This window comes from Orbicella franksi, chromosome 5 (genome assembly GCF_964199315.1).
Source record: "Orbicella franksi chromosome 5, jaOrbFran1.1, whole genome shotgun sequence".
In the NCBI taxonomy this organism is placed as follows: Eukaryota; Metazoa; Cnidaria; class Anthozoa; order Scleractinia; family Merulinidae; genus Orbicella; species Orbicella franksi.
This window is the reverse complement of record NC_138149.1, coordinates 32,946,181-32,958,840: the sequence shown is the minus strand read 5'-3', so window position 1 is coordinate 32,958,840 and position 12,660 is coordinate 32,946,181. Positions and strand designations below refer to the sequence as shown.

General features: G+C 41.8%; 1 protein-coding gene across 1 annotated transcript; it reads left to right on the top strand.

Annotated features, from left to right (window-relative positions):
- The first annotated feature begins 90 nt into the window (after positions 1 to 90).
- LOC145488347 (uncharacterized) lies at positions 91 to 11,433 on the top strand. The gene is made up of 7 exons (XM_081467188.1): positions 91 to 392; positions 931 to 1,061; positions 2,442 to 2,584; positions 3,377 to 3,859; positions 4,484 to 4,562; positions 5,473 to 5,630; positions 5,954 to 11,433. The coding sequence occupies exons 1-7, from the start codon at positions 290 to 292 to the stop codon at positions 10,368 to 10,370; spliced, it is 5,514 nt and encodes a 1,837-aa protein (XP_081323314.1). The 5' UTR covers positions 91 to 289; the 3' UTR covers positions 10,371 to 11,433.
- The last annotated feature ends 1,227 nt before the right edge of the window (positions 11,434 to 12,660 follow it).

The following is a 12,660-nucleotide window of genomic DNA, read 5'->3' as shown; positions in this document are numbered from 1 at the left end:
ACTTTGCGTTGATTTTGCGTGATGGGTTCTTCAGGTCAGCGGAGCCTCATACGGCTGCAACGCATGATGGGATTTCCCGCGCTTGCATGAAAAAATCAGTTATTTCAAGCCCGGGAAAGCGCCATGTGAAAACAGCTGAACATCGGTTTGTTTAAGCCTAGATCTTTCGCCGTTTTTCTTTCTCTCTCCCTCAATCGTTCCCTTTCGTCGACATCAATGATTACCTCTTAACAGCAGTTATCATCAGAGGATATATCAAGCGCGATCTTCCTTCAAAGAGCCACGAATTATGTCTTCCAACCGTCGAGTGTCGATGCCAGTGAATGCTGTTCGTCGAAGTCCTCGAAGAAGAACGAAGACTCCATCAGTGAATGAACTGTCGAGAAAATGCAGTAAGTGGAACAAAAACGCTTCTTTGATGCATCTATTGAAGTTCGTTTCAATTGAATCTCGGGCCCCTACGCTTGTAGACGCGAAAGACGCTTATGGTGTTAATTTCTTTTGTTTTGGCGTTTACGGCCGTGGACATGAATTTGTTTTCACTAAGCGTTTAGGATCTTGGTCTGATTTTATGTTGATGTCGGAAAACAGGACCTTAAATGTTATCACAACCATTTTGCTGCGCTGCACTTTCCGCAAAACAGATCAAATCTGTGTTGTGTGATGTATAAATCGTCTGAAATTGATTGAACTCTTGCATATTGATCTCAATTCCCAAGAGTGGTGCTTCAGTGTAGTAAGATTCAACCGCTTCATTTTGAGGCGACATGCAAAGATTTCGCTGGAATGAATTGTATTGTGCATGCACTTACAAGGAATAGTTGATGTTTCCATGTTGATTCTTGGAATGTATGCATAAGGTTAGTTTCTGCACAGACTTTCATTTGTTCAGTCCAGTTGTGAAATTTATTTTCTCCTTCCTGTTTCAAGAAATAAGTCCCAGAGGAAAGAGAAGGCTTGAATTTCAGCAGGCACCTTTAAAAGGCGAGACATTCTACTTGGATCTTCAAGGTTATAGGAAAGTGCACAGTTTGCAAGCTCGAATAAAGGAATTAGGAGGGGTAAGAGTGAGGAATCTTCTTGATGAAATTCCCCTAAAGTTTACTGCCTTTCTTTATTTCATTATTTATACCTTGAATAATTGCTCAGGAAGCTTATTTTGCAACTTTACCTTGGAATAAAGTGGGCCAGGCAGTTTGCCAGTATGCTACTCTGTATTGCAAGGCTGTCATCAAATTGTGAGTCTTGATCTTTACACCTGTAACAGTTATATCAACAGCAAACAAGTTCACCCATAACATCTCAGTCATAACAGGTGTTGCAATGTATGACCTTTAAATTATGTCACCATGCAATTTAATCTCCTGGGACAAGGCCATAGCTATATGTAGTGCAGGAACGAAGGTGGCAGTTGCCCCCCTCACCCCCCCCCCCCCCAAAAAAAAATATTATATTTGTTGTGGAGTGTTATGTGTAGATAGTTCGAACTTTACTCTGATTAGTTTACCTGTGCAACTTTTCACAACTGATTCGCTCATCTTGACGAAAGAGCAATCAAAAGGATAGCAATTAAAAGACAAGAGACCGTTTACAGTCCTCTATTTTCTCCGCGTGGTTAGCAGCCTCTTTGATTAAACAATGTGAGGAGAAACTTGGAGAGAGTTCGTGATTCCAGATGGGGCTTGGTACTCTCCTTAGATTTCACTGAACATATTAAATCAAGATAGCAGAAGTAGCGAGATATGCATCAAGTTAACAAAACATCAAAAATATCATTGTAAGCTCTAAAAATACTTATCATTTTACACTTCAATCAATCAATCAACCGTTATTTTAAAATGATAGTTTTCAAAGCCACGGAGCTTGTGGGGTTGTTTAACATAGGATCTAATGTGCTTATGGACTCATAAAATTTACAATAAATTTACAACTTTCAATTATTTGTCAAAATATCTCATGGAGAATGCACAAAATAGCATTTCCAAGCTTCTAGATTTCACATTTTTATGGGGGAGCATGCCCCCAGACTACCCTATGCAGTGACATTTGCCAGTGCAGAAAATTAGACTGCAATGCCACTTTATTTAGAGTCCGGTGCATTAGCTACAGTAATAGGATACCACCCTCAGGGCTAGAATATGGCATTCAGTAAATGATTGCTCTATACTGAAAGCAGAATTCCACATAGACCACACGCTGATAAATTTTTTAGAATTTGCTACAGCTGTATGTACATTGTTAGGGCAAGAGTACTTAATTTATTTGTTTAATTCATTGTACATGTATGTACTGTACTTAAGCCTGACAGTGATGTAGGTTTGTCAAAATACAGTAGAGGATTTAAAATACATATACATTGAAACTATGAACTTGACTCTAATAAGGTAAAGTGCTTCTGAATATAAATTTTGAATTCTTGAATTCTCTTTATTATGAAACAGACTGTTGAAGAATTTTTAAGCAAGGACATCAGTTGTGTTGTAACAACCAGTAAAGATGCCAGCACACGCTGTTCACCCAGGAGTAACTCCACACCAAGTCCCATCTTGTCAATTCCAAGTCCATTTCCTGGGAACACAAAAAGGTAGAAAATTTAACATGACCTCTTGAATTTGCTTTTGAAGTCTTGTTGTCTTTCTTACTGTAGTGAATTACCGGTAAGAGAAATAACGTCTGTGCATGAGCCAAGTGGCCCATCACAGGGCTGATTCAACTGTAGCCTTGATCTTCACACCTGCAACAAACTTGTTACCTTTGAGATGAATTGTATCAACTATAGTCCACTTCACCTGTAACATCAAGGGTCCATCAAGCATGCTCAGCCGTACCAGGTGTTACGGGTTACGGCCCTTAATCACAGCCCTGCATCAGGCCAGCACTTGTCTCAGGTTTCAGTAGCATGAAGTAACAAGGAGTGTTTCTACTCCCCCCTGGATGGGATGCTAGTCCATCACAAGGTTACCCCCAGCATTCAATTCACCAGTACCCCTTTATACACTTGGGTGGAGAGGGGCACTGTGAGAGCAAAGTGTCTTACTCAAGAACACAACACAACTGCACTAACCATGAAGCCACCATGCCTCCACAAAAGAAAGAAAACCTGGTGTAAAAATTAGCAAAAGCCTGGCAGCTTACTATTAAGTTTTTCATGTTTTTCAAAAAATGATGAGCAACTGAAGAAAATCACACTCGTGCATGCTCTCACAGTGTTCAAGCTGATAGGCACTCTGGAGTTAAACTTAAAATATTGAAAAAATCTGTCACTAAAATGATCCTTCTGAGATTGCTATCTAAAATCAACTCTCTAGTCATGGTTACCTGCATGTAAAAGCAGTTTTCACATTTTTCTTTTTTTTTTTCATCGTGATTCCCCTAGTTCATCAGCAAAAGGGTCTGCTGTACCATCTCCATTGAGTGCTGACTCGGTTGGTGCTGAACAAACAGGCGCAGCTGTCCCCAGACATGACAAGCGTGGCAAAGCACTAGCAGCCCAAGGAGCTATTACCTACAAGGGTGGAAGCAGTAACGTCATAGCTAATGCAACAAACTGGGGTGTAGAAATTATGTCACTGGAAAAGATGTTAAAAAGGTTGGAACAGTATGGTACCATTGAAAAGAAACCAACATCCAAGCCATTAGTTTCTGGACGAGTTGCAAAACAGGGTGTCAAGCCCAAGGTGCGAAAGCTGCATGCCCCATTTATCAAGGTGGAGGATCATAGTCGTGCTTACAAGCCATTGGTTCATGAGTTGAAGGAGTGGCCGAGGATTTATTTTGATGGTCCTCTGGGGAGTTGTCCATTTGACTCGCCAAAGAAAGACTTGGAAAATGACCGTCAGGAACAAGCAAAGACTAAAAGGTAAAGAAAATAGAGCAGTGAAATGTACTTACTTTAACTCTTTGGTCCAGAAGTGTTAAACATATACCTCTTCCCTGTAAACTAAATCCTAAATAAGAACCACTCAAGTAATGAAAGCTAATTAAGCAAGACCTGGTACTTTTTTAAACCTAACCTTGGAAAGTAGATCTAACTTGTAGGTCTGAATAAAATCGTGGTGTGTAACCATTCAGATGAAGGCTATTGAGCAGCACTTTCACCTGGTACTGTCCATTATGCTGTATAAGGTGGTTCTATTTAGATAAGTCTGGATGACACTCTAGTGTGTACCCACTCATATGAATGCTATTGAGCAACACTTTTACATGGTACTGTTTATTATACTCTGTACTTGGTGGTTCTGTTTTTCTAGGTCTGGATAAAACCAGAGTGTGTGAACATATATATGAAAGCTATCGGGTTGAACTGTGGTACTGTTTAGTAAGCTGCATACAAGGTGGTTCAATAATATCTTGCTATCCAAATAGAAGCTATTATACAGTACTTTTTTACTGTGTTGTTCATTAATTTTTCCAGCTTTTCTCAACTTACAAGTGGAAATTTAAAACAGAAAATCCAAATTCGTAAATGCGTTACTTTTTGTAGAAAAATAGCAGAAGAGGACAAGAACAAAAAGAGAGGATATTGTGAGTGTTGCTGTGTTCATTATGAGGACCTGGACAAGGTAAGGATTCAAACTGGTTTTGTTTTGTACAGGTATATTACGAACTCATAGTTTGACAAGCTCCCATTTGGCTTGATAGCTCAGTTGGTAGGGCACTGCACCAGTATCGCAGAGGTCGTGGGTTTGACTCCCGTTCAGGCCTGAATTTTTTTTCAGGGTTTAATTTCACAACTGCTTAAGTTGTGTGTAACTGCGGTGATCAACCATGTCTTCACTTGTTTAGCACTGTTGCAAAGTGTTTTGTTCATCATTGATCTAGACTGTGCTCCTTCTACTTTATTTGTTTTATGTTTTTCTGTTGTTTTACTTTTACAAATGATAATATTTCATTTCATTACTACACCAGTTTGCATGTAACAGCTACTTGTACTTTTGCTGACTTTGTGACATATTTATTGTTGGGTAATTACTATTGAGTAGTTGTTTGAAATCTGTCATGGATGGGCTAAGTTTGAGCAAAGGCTGCAACTCATTCCACAGAGAGGTCTCTCTATATTGAAAGGTCGTTTGGCCGCTAGCAGTGCGGAAGAGTGGTATGTTCAAAAGTTGAGAGTTCCTGGTAGTCCTTGTCGAGACGGCGGATTATGCAATGCTTTTGAGTAGTACACCTTGGGATATCCCACAAGTGACTTGAATTTTCTCGGTATACACACAAGACTTGAACCAAGTGTCAAGAAAATACAAGTGACAAGTGAGATATTCCATTTTATACCGTGAGAGAGTGATAGCTACTTTATACCATGCCATGGAAAATACAGTGGCCAACACAGTCAATATGCCATATGCTCAGCAAATGATGGGAAGGTTGGATGTAATACCATCGAATATACTATGGCTTTCCTGTATTCTGATTAGCTGTATTTTCTATGGCATGGAATAAAAAGCAATGTTGTTTGTGTATTCCCTTTAGCACCTTCACAGTGATCGTCATCAGTCATTTGCCAGAGATTCATCAAACTACCAAAGCCTGGATAAATTAATTAGTAAGGGACCAAGTTTGCAGGACTTCTTGGCTAAAATGCTGCTGAAACATGAACAGAAAGAGAGAGAAAAACAGGAAAACAGCAGGTGAGTATAGAAAACGTTTTACTTGGGTTGAATTTCCGTGCCAAAAATTGAGAGAGAGATCAACATCCAATATCTCCTTAGAATTTCAAAACACTGTTAGGCAGATGAGTGATGAGAATTTAGAAAACCATCTAGTAAATGAAGGGATACTTTACTGTTTCAGTTTGATATTATACCAAACGGGGGATGAGGGAGATTTGACATCACGAACTGTTTCTCTCTGCAAGGCGGGGTTGTCGAAAAAAGATAATTCCTCCGAAGATCACCAACAGTGTACTTCATTATGTGTCTTACGTTTCGTTTGTGATCTTCCGCTGTTTTAGGAGTAAACCACCAAGTTCTGGAGTATCCCTGGTGGATCGAGACGGAGAGAAAACGCCCTCAAAACAGAACAAACAAGAAATAATACCAAACTGTCAAACCCCACCCGACCAAGCCCTGGACGAAAATAGCAGCTGCCGCACACCCAACAACCCCTCCTCTGACAGGAGCTGTGCTTGTCATACTTCCACCACTGACTCCTCCCCAAAGAAAAAGTCAAGTGGAGATGGTACACCAACAAGAGTGCTGAGACCAAGAGGCGGCCAAGCCGGCCATGAGGTCGAGATGGGTGAGTCACGACAGTTGCGTAGCAGTCCAAGACTGTCAAATTCTTCAAACAAAAATAGCAGTCCTAGCGAGGTTATGGACAGTGCCACTAGCAAGGATGTCAAGAACAAGCGTTTGAGTTCAGAGAAAACACGTGATGAGAAATCTGCGAAGCGAGCGTCCCGCGCCAAGACGCACTCAACGTCGACCAGTCCCGTTGTGGGGAGTTCAAAGTGCGGCACGGGTGCCTCCACTTTTCTAGGTAACCTGATTCATTCGTCACCTGATGACAAGACTAAAGAAGGAGAGAAACGGCCATCTGTCCAAAATATCGAGAAACCGCGCGTGTGTTTAAGAACACACGATCTTCAACAAGATTCCTCTGACGAGAGCAGTGGCAAAGAAAATCACTCTCCCGAGTCGCTTGCTACAGAAGAAAACGTGACACGATCGCGCCTTCGATCCAGAGCTTCGCGTGTCACGCAGCAACTTCCTGATGAAAGCAGAATAGAAAGCAAAGATCAAGTCAAATCCCAAGGTAATGCGAAAGAAGAATCTAAACATATGGTTCAAAGGGAAAGTCCCAAAAGAACATGCCTTAAATCCGCTGCTAAGGCAAGTCTTCTTGAACGCTGTAGTAAAAACGAGGATCGCGTTGACTCTCGTGTAGCTGATGTACAGGAAAAACCCGAACGAGAAATCCATATGGCAAGTCCTAAAATGGCGTCTCTTAAATCCCCCACAGGGAAAAATCTCCCGGAACCCCACAGTAAAAATGACGTCCGCGAAAAATCTCGTGAAACTAATGTGCAAACGGAATACAACCAAGATCTCCAGATGAAAAGCCCTAACAGGTCAAGCCTCAGATCTGCTACAAAGTTGACTCTTCCTGAAAAGTACAGTAAAAACGAGGAAAGTGTTAAGTCTTGTGAATCCAATTTGCAGAAGCAGTCCGAACAAGACATCGAGATGGAAAGTCCTACAAGAACGAGCCTTAGATCTGCTACAAAGGAGAAGCTTTCTGGACGCCATAATAATGATCTCGTTAAATCTCGTAAAGAAGAGTCTGAACAAGATATCCATATGGAAAGTCCCAAAAGGACCAGCCTTAGATCAGCTGTAAAGGAAACTCTTCAAGGATGCTGCCGTGAAAACAAGGATTGCATTGAATCTCTTGTACCTAATGTTCAGGAAGAATTCAAGCAAGACATCCAAATGGAAAGTCCCAAAAGGAGCAGCCTTAGATCAGCTGAAAAGGAAACTCTTCAAGGATGCTGCGGTGAAAACAAGGATTGCGCTGAATCTCTTGTACCTAATGTGCAGGAAGAACTCAAGCAGGACATCCAAATGGAAAGTCCTAAAAGGGCTTGCCTGAGATCCTCTACAAAGGAAAATCTTTCTGAACGAAGCAGTGGCGAATCTGAGTCCAAGATCCCTGAATCGCCACAAATGGAGGAACAAAATCTGGAGAGAAAGAGGCGAACGAGGTCTTCACCAAAAACAACAAAGCAAACCTCTGATGAATCCAACAGTGCAAGAGTAATGAAATCAAGTGAAATAGCTCCGGGTGATCAGCAAGGAACTATTGAAACCGTCCAGACGGACAGCGTGGCTAGACTCACTCGATCACGCGCGCATTCCGCTCCAGCGTCCATTGTGGAGTTTTGTGATGATGCAGATGCTACTGAAAAGACAAAGAGCATAGTTTCCCATTCGGTTACTCAAGAATCAGTGGAGCAGGAGCACATGGAAAGAAGAATGGAATCGCATGATCACCCCATTAGATGTGCAAAGTGTGATCCTCAGAAAAACATTCCCTCGTCCAAAGCCAGCGCACTAGAAGCTGCTAAAACGACGAACAAACATGACACGAACCAAAGCTTGGGAAAGTTTTCTCGTGGCTCAGAAGTTGTGGAAATCAAGTTGCCGGACTGCAGACAGTTGTGCGTGATCCGTAAGAGGCCTGTACTGGAGACCGAATCAGACGAATCTGAAACAGAGAGCATTCAGTTATCAAGTGGAGAAACATTATCGAAGCAGTCTTCCTCTGAGAACGCTTCCTCGGATGGGAATGAAGATGACATCTCGAGCACACCCACGCTGGAATACTGCCCTTCACCGGTGAGCTCGGAGAAGTCTGGTTATTCGGACGAAGCCCCGTTGGCCAGAAAGAATAGCTTGAGAAAGCGCGAAGATCAAGAAGATCACGACCCTTGTCCCGGGAAAAGAACCAGATCACAATGCGAAATTCCCGACGTGGACTCGAAGACGGGTGATGGAGGTGAAAGTCGAGGGAGAAAAACTATTTCATCGCCCTTTACCAGCGTCAAAGCGAAACGCAAAAGTTCAAATCAAAGGAGTCAGACAGTGGCGAGTCCCAAAACGAAGATGCCAGAAAAGAAGCCAAAACATAGTGGCAGGAAAAAAGGAACATCGAATAATTCTCCTCGGGGAAAGGCCCTAAAGCTAAAAGACCTCACATCTCAGTCCGTTTCAAGCACCTTATCTGGTAGCCCTCGAAGTGGACCCATTCATGAACCAAGGAGCACATGTGCGTCGACAGTGCATTCAGCTGTGCGCAACATGGAAGAAGAAACTCCAATAGACAGAGAAGAGCTTTTATCTGATGGTGTCCTCTCCTTGGGGGATATCTCAACAACTGCAGTGTGTGGATCACCGTACCACTTGAGTGCATCTCTGGCGGGAATTAAACTGTTGAATGGGAGCCCTCGCATCAAGAAAGATTTCCACTCGGCCTCTTTTTTGGACAAACGTCGTAAGGAGAGATCTGGTATCACTCGGTTGTTCGAGTCCGACGAGGAGGAGGAAGAAGACTTCATAGGCTTCAATGTGCCCCATTTTGACAGGTCGTTTTCATCTGAAGGTGACCTGAGTTGTAAAATCAACTCCATTGTGGAGAGTATGGATGGAGACGCTAGTCAAACCACTTTGGAAGATGAGGAAAATAGCACCGTTCACGAAGCTGAATCAGGTGAAGAGGACATGGAAATGAGAGAAAATATTGAGCGCGAGGTTGAAACGGTCACTGAAAAAGACATAAACAGGGGAGGAGAAAATAGAAAGCTAGGCTTTGGGGAAGACGAGGAGATCAGACAAGCAGATGATACAAGGATTGGAAGAAAAAGAAAATCAAGTCAAAGCGAGGGTGCCGAGTCTCAAAGTGAAATGCGCTGCACAACTGAATCGTCTTCCGTAGTTGATGATGAGGAGGACGATTTCGATGAAGATGACGACGTGTTTAGCACAGTGGCCGATAGCAGTGATGGGGAAGGAGAGGAAGAAGAAGTTGCATCACCATTCAGCATCTCAAGCTGGGGACGGAAGCGGAAGTCGGAGGACCTCCAACCACCGGAAGTTGAAAGGCAAACAAAACGACGGAAGTCTGAGAAGGGAACAGCTATCGACCACACCTGTGAATCCTCCCAGAGCTCCAGAGCAGAGACTCCCATAAAGAGGGGGGCGGGTCAAGAAATGGAGACGCAAAAGGAAAACGAGAAACCAATTTCTTTTGCGTCGAGACTTGATGAACTGCAAGACAACGAACAGAGAGAAATAGCTCAGTCTTCATCGTCCGTACAAGATTCGGATAGCTTCTACGACAGTGACGTGGCCGTATATCAAACGCTTGAGGAACGTGTCAAGCTTCGACGGATCAAGAACAGCTCTCGAAAAGAGCATCAGAATTCCGAGTCCCTTCCTCGAACTCAGGCTCGTAGAAAAGACGACAGTACAGAGTTAGCAGCAACAGGGAAAACCGAAGGAAGACTTCCTGCGCTAAAACCGCTTCGAAAACAAACGTTTCAACCATTAAAACCGTTGAAGCACGTTTCGCCGGTTCGATCGTCGTCGAGGCTAAGCCGTAGCAACAGCACACCGAATTCAAACCCATCACCACTCCCTACTCCTTCTGGGAGAAGCCGAATCGGCACGTGGATTTTTGACGTCAACGAGTTTACGTCACCACCTTCAGCAGCGCCAAGATTTGGCGGGAAACCCGTCACGTGTTCTACTCCCGCATTTACCATTCCTTCTTCCAAACGTATTTTGAGGCCACTGAAACATGGCAAAATGGCTGAAGACTCTATACTGCGGCAATCAAGGCAAAGGGACGTTTTTGTGTTTGATGAATGATCAACAATTTGATTCAGCAACCCTGAAGCCCCAAGAAAGATGGACATTTAGTTTCTCCACACATTGTCAATATAAACTTCAGCAAACTGGTTTGGAGAATTTGCAAAATGATCACCGTTAAGAAAGTCTGGTTTCCAACAAATTCTCCCAACAAGTAAATTTTCAAATGTATGAAAATCGGTACGGAGATTTTGTATTTCGAACATATTTGGCCTCACGGGTGAACACCTTGATTGCCACATTAGCACAGTTTATATGTTCATTGCCAAGGTATCAGACAAAGAAATTTTTGAAATGGGAACTTATGAGTAACTTTTACTGCAATTTATCAGAGAGTAGACGATTTTAAAAGAAATTTAACATTGTATATAGAAAATAGTCTCACCAAACCATTTTAAAATCGTTCTTGGGTGCAAGTGTAAAAATTTCAATAAGAGAATTTCAAGTAACGGAAGGCCTAAAGTGCGGTCTCTTTTCGCCAATCTGGTATTTGGAATAGCTATTTTCAATCAACCTGAAATTCTTTAGTCAATGGAATAAATTCCTTAGAAAAAAAATAAGTCGAATTAAAGAACTTGTTTCTTGATGGTTCGTTCGAATTTAACCATCCTGTTGTTATCTAATGGAATTAATTCCAAACCAGATTCGCGTATCAATCAGAACGACCACCTCTTTATCTGAATTACTCTAGGAACAAAAGATCGAGTTTTACATCGTAAAATCTTCATTTATATTGGCGAAAAAGAGGTGCTACTTTAAGCTGACTGGAGGTCTGTTCGACGTCTGGCTTGGACTTCACATTTGAGTGTTGTCAGGAAAATTTGGTATTATATTTGTACCAACAATTTCAAGTTTTAACTAAGTAGATCTTATTAAAGAGTTTGTATTTCAAGTCCAGATCGAGTTTTACATTTTAATGGGTACATACATCTTTTAATTGGTATCTACTATTTCATGTTTTAGTTAAAAATATGTCATTAATATTGAGAAATTTAAGAGATGAGAGTGATTAAACAATGTAAAGCATATCCTTAAAATGGGCACAATAAAATTTACGGAAATAGTTTTATTTTGTACTTTTTTGCGCGTCCTCCAGTCGATTGCTTTGCAACACAGCGTAAGACATCGAGGTAAAGCATCTTCATCTGCTAGGGGACGGACCACTATTTTTTTTGAGGGGGTGGAGGGGCGGGGGTTAGGCAATTTCCTAAAAAACGCATACCTGCACAGCATAAACGGTTGACAAAAAACTCGTGCAAGGGGAGCTATGGGGAAAAAATTGAACAAGTGCTTTCTACAATCCAGGTCCTGTGTTTGACTTTAAAAAGGTTCTTGCCCAAGCTATTGCACACCAAAAAAATTCATGCACAACCTAAAGGTGAGAAAAATTTCATGCCCCAGAAAACTGCCCAACACCACCCCCACCTCGAACCCCCGTCAAAAAAAAAATAATGGTCCGTCCCTAAGAATGGCCAGCACGTGAGCGACCCAGGTGAAATTGCGACAACTGCAGATGGAAAACTTTAACCAATCACGTTGTATGATTCAATTCATCCAAACGGAGCGCATGCGGAAAAAAAATAATTAATGGTATCAACTCGACGTCGATTACCCTTCCCGAGCTAATAAGAAATAAAAAAAACTAATACTGCCCTTGCGCCGTAGCAGATTGGATTTATGTGTTAACAAATTGGAACAGGTAAGGAAAAGGCTTTCGTTCTCTATATCTTTGTTCGCTGATTTGCAGGATCAAGTATTTCCAAGGAACAAATCTACCAGGTAATCTTCCTTATCAGTTATCACATAAAATAGGGTATGTCTTTGATCGAGAGAAAGCCAGTGACTTTTCTGATGAGGCATAACGTAAAATTGTGCTCTTTGCCGCTACTTCCTCCCTCGCACTTGGAGATTTCCATAAGAAATCATGAGATATAAAAACAAACTTCTTAATCCACGAATTTGCTTGTCAATTTTCTGAATATATCCGTACAAGGTTTTATCACAATTTGTCGTTCACTGATTCACATATCCCTCGCTCGCAAATTTCAAAGAGAGTACACTTGATACTCCCGATGAATTTGTACTTATAATTTGTCATTAGCAGAGTCGTTTAGATGCGTGTATCAACCTAAAACAGAATGGAAAAATAGTTTGTGCAATTTTCAAGACACCTGCCTTGTTTTAATAACGTTTCGTAGAGTATACCGCTACTCCAGAGGAGAAGTATATAATTTCGTCCGTAATTGCATTGCTGTTGTTGTGGTAATAATCAGAGACCAGCTGCCTCTGA

Coding starts and splice junctions, on each gene's coding strand:
- LOC145488347 (XM_081467188.1), top strand. CDS start 290: ATGTCTTCCAACCGTCGAGTGTCGATGCCAGTGAATGCTGTTCGTCGA. Junction 393..930: donor TGAACTGTCGAGAAAATGCA/GTAAGTGGAACA, acceptor TCCTGTTTCAAG/AAATAAGTCCCAGAGGAAAG. Junction 2,585..3,376: donor TTTCCTGGGAACACAAAAAG/GTAGAAAATTTA, acceptor TGATTCCCCTAG/TTCATCAGCAAAAGGGTCTG.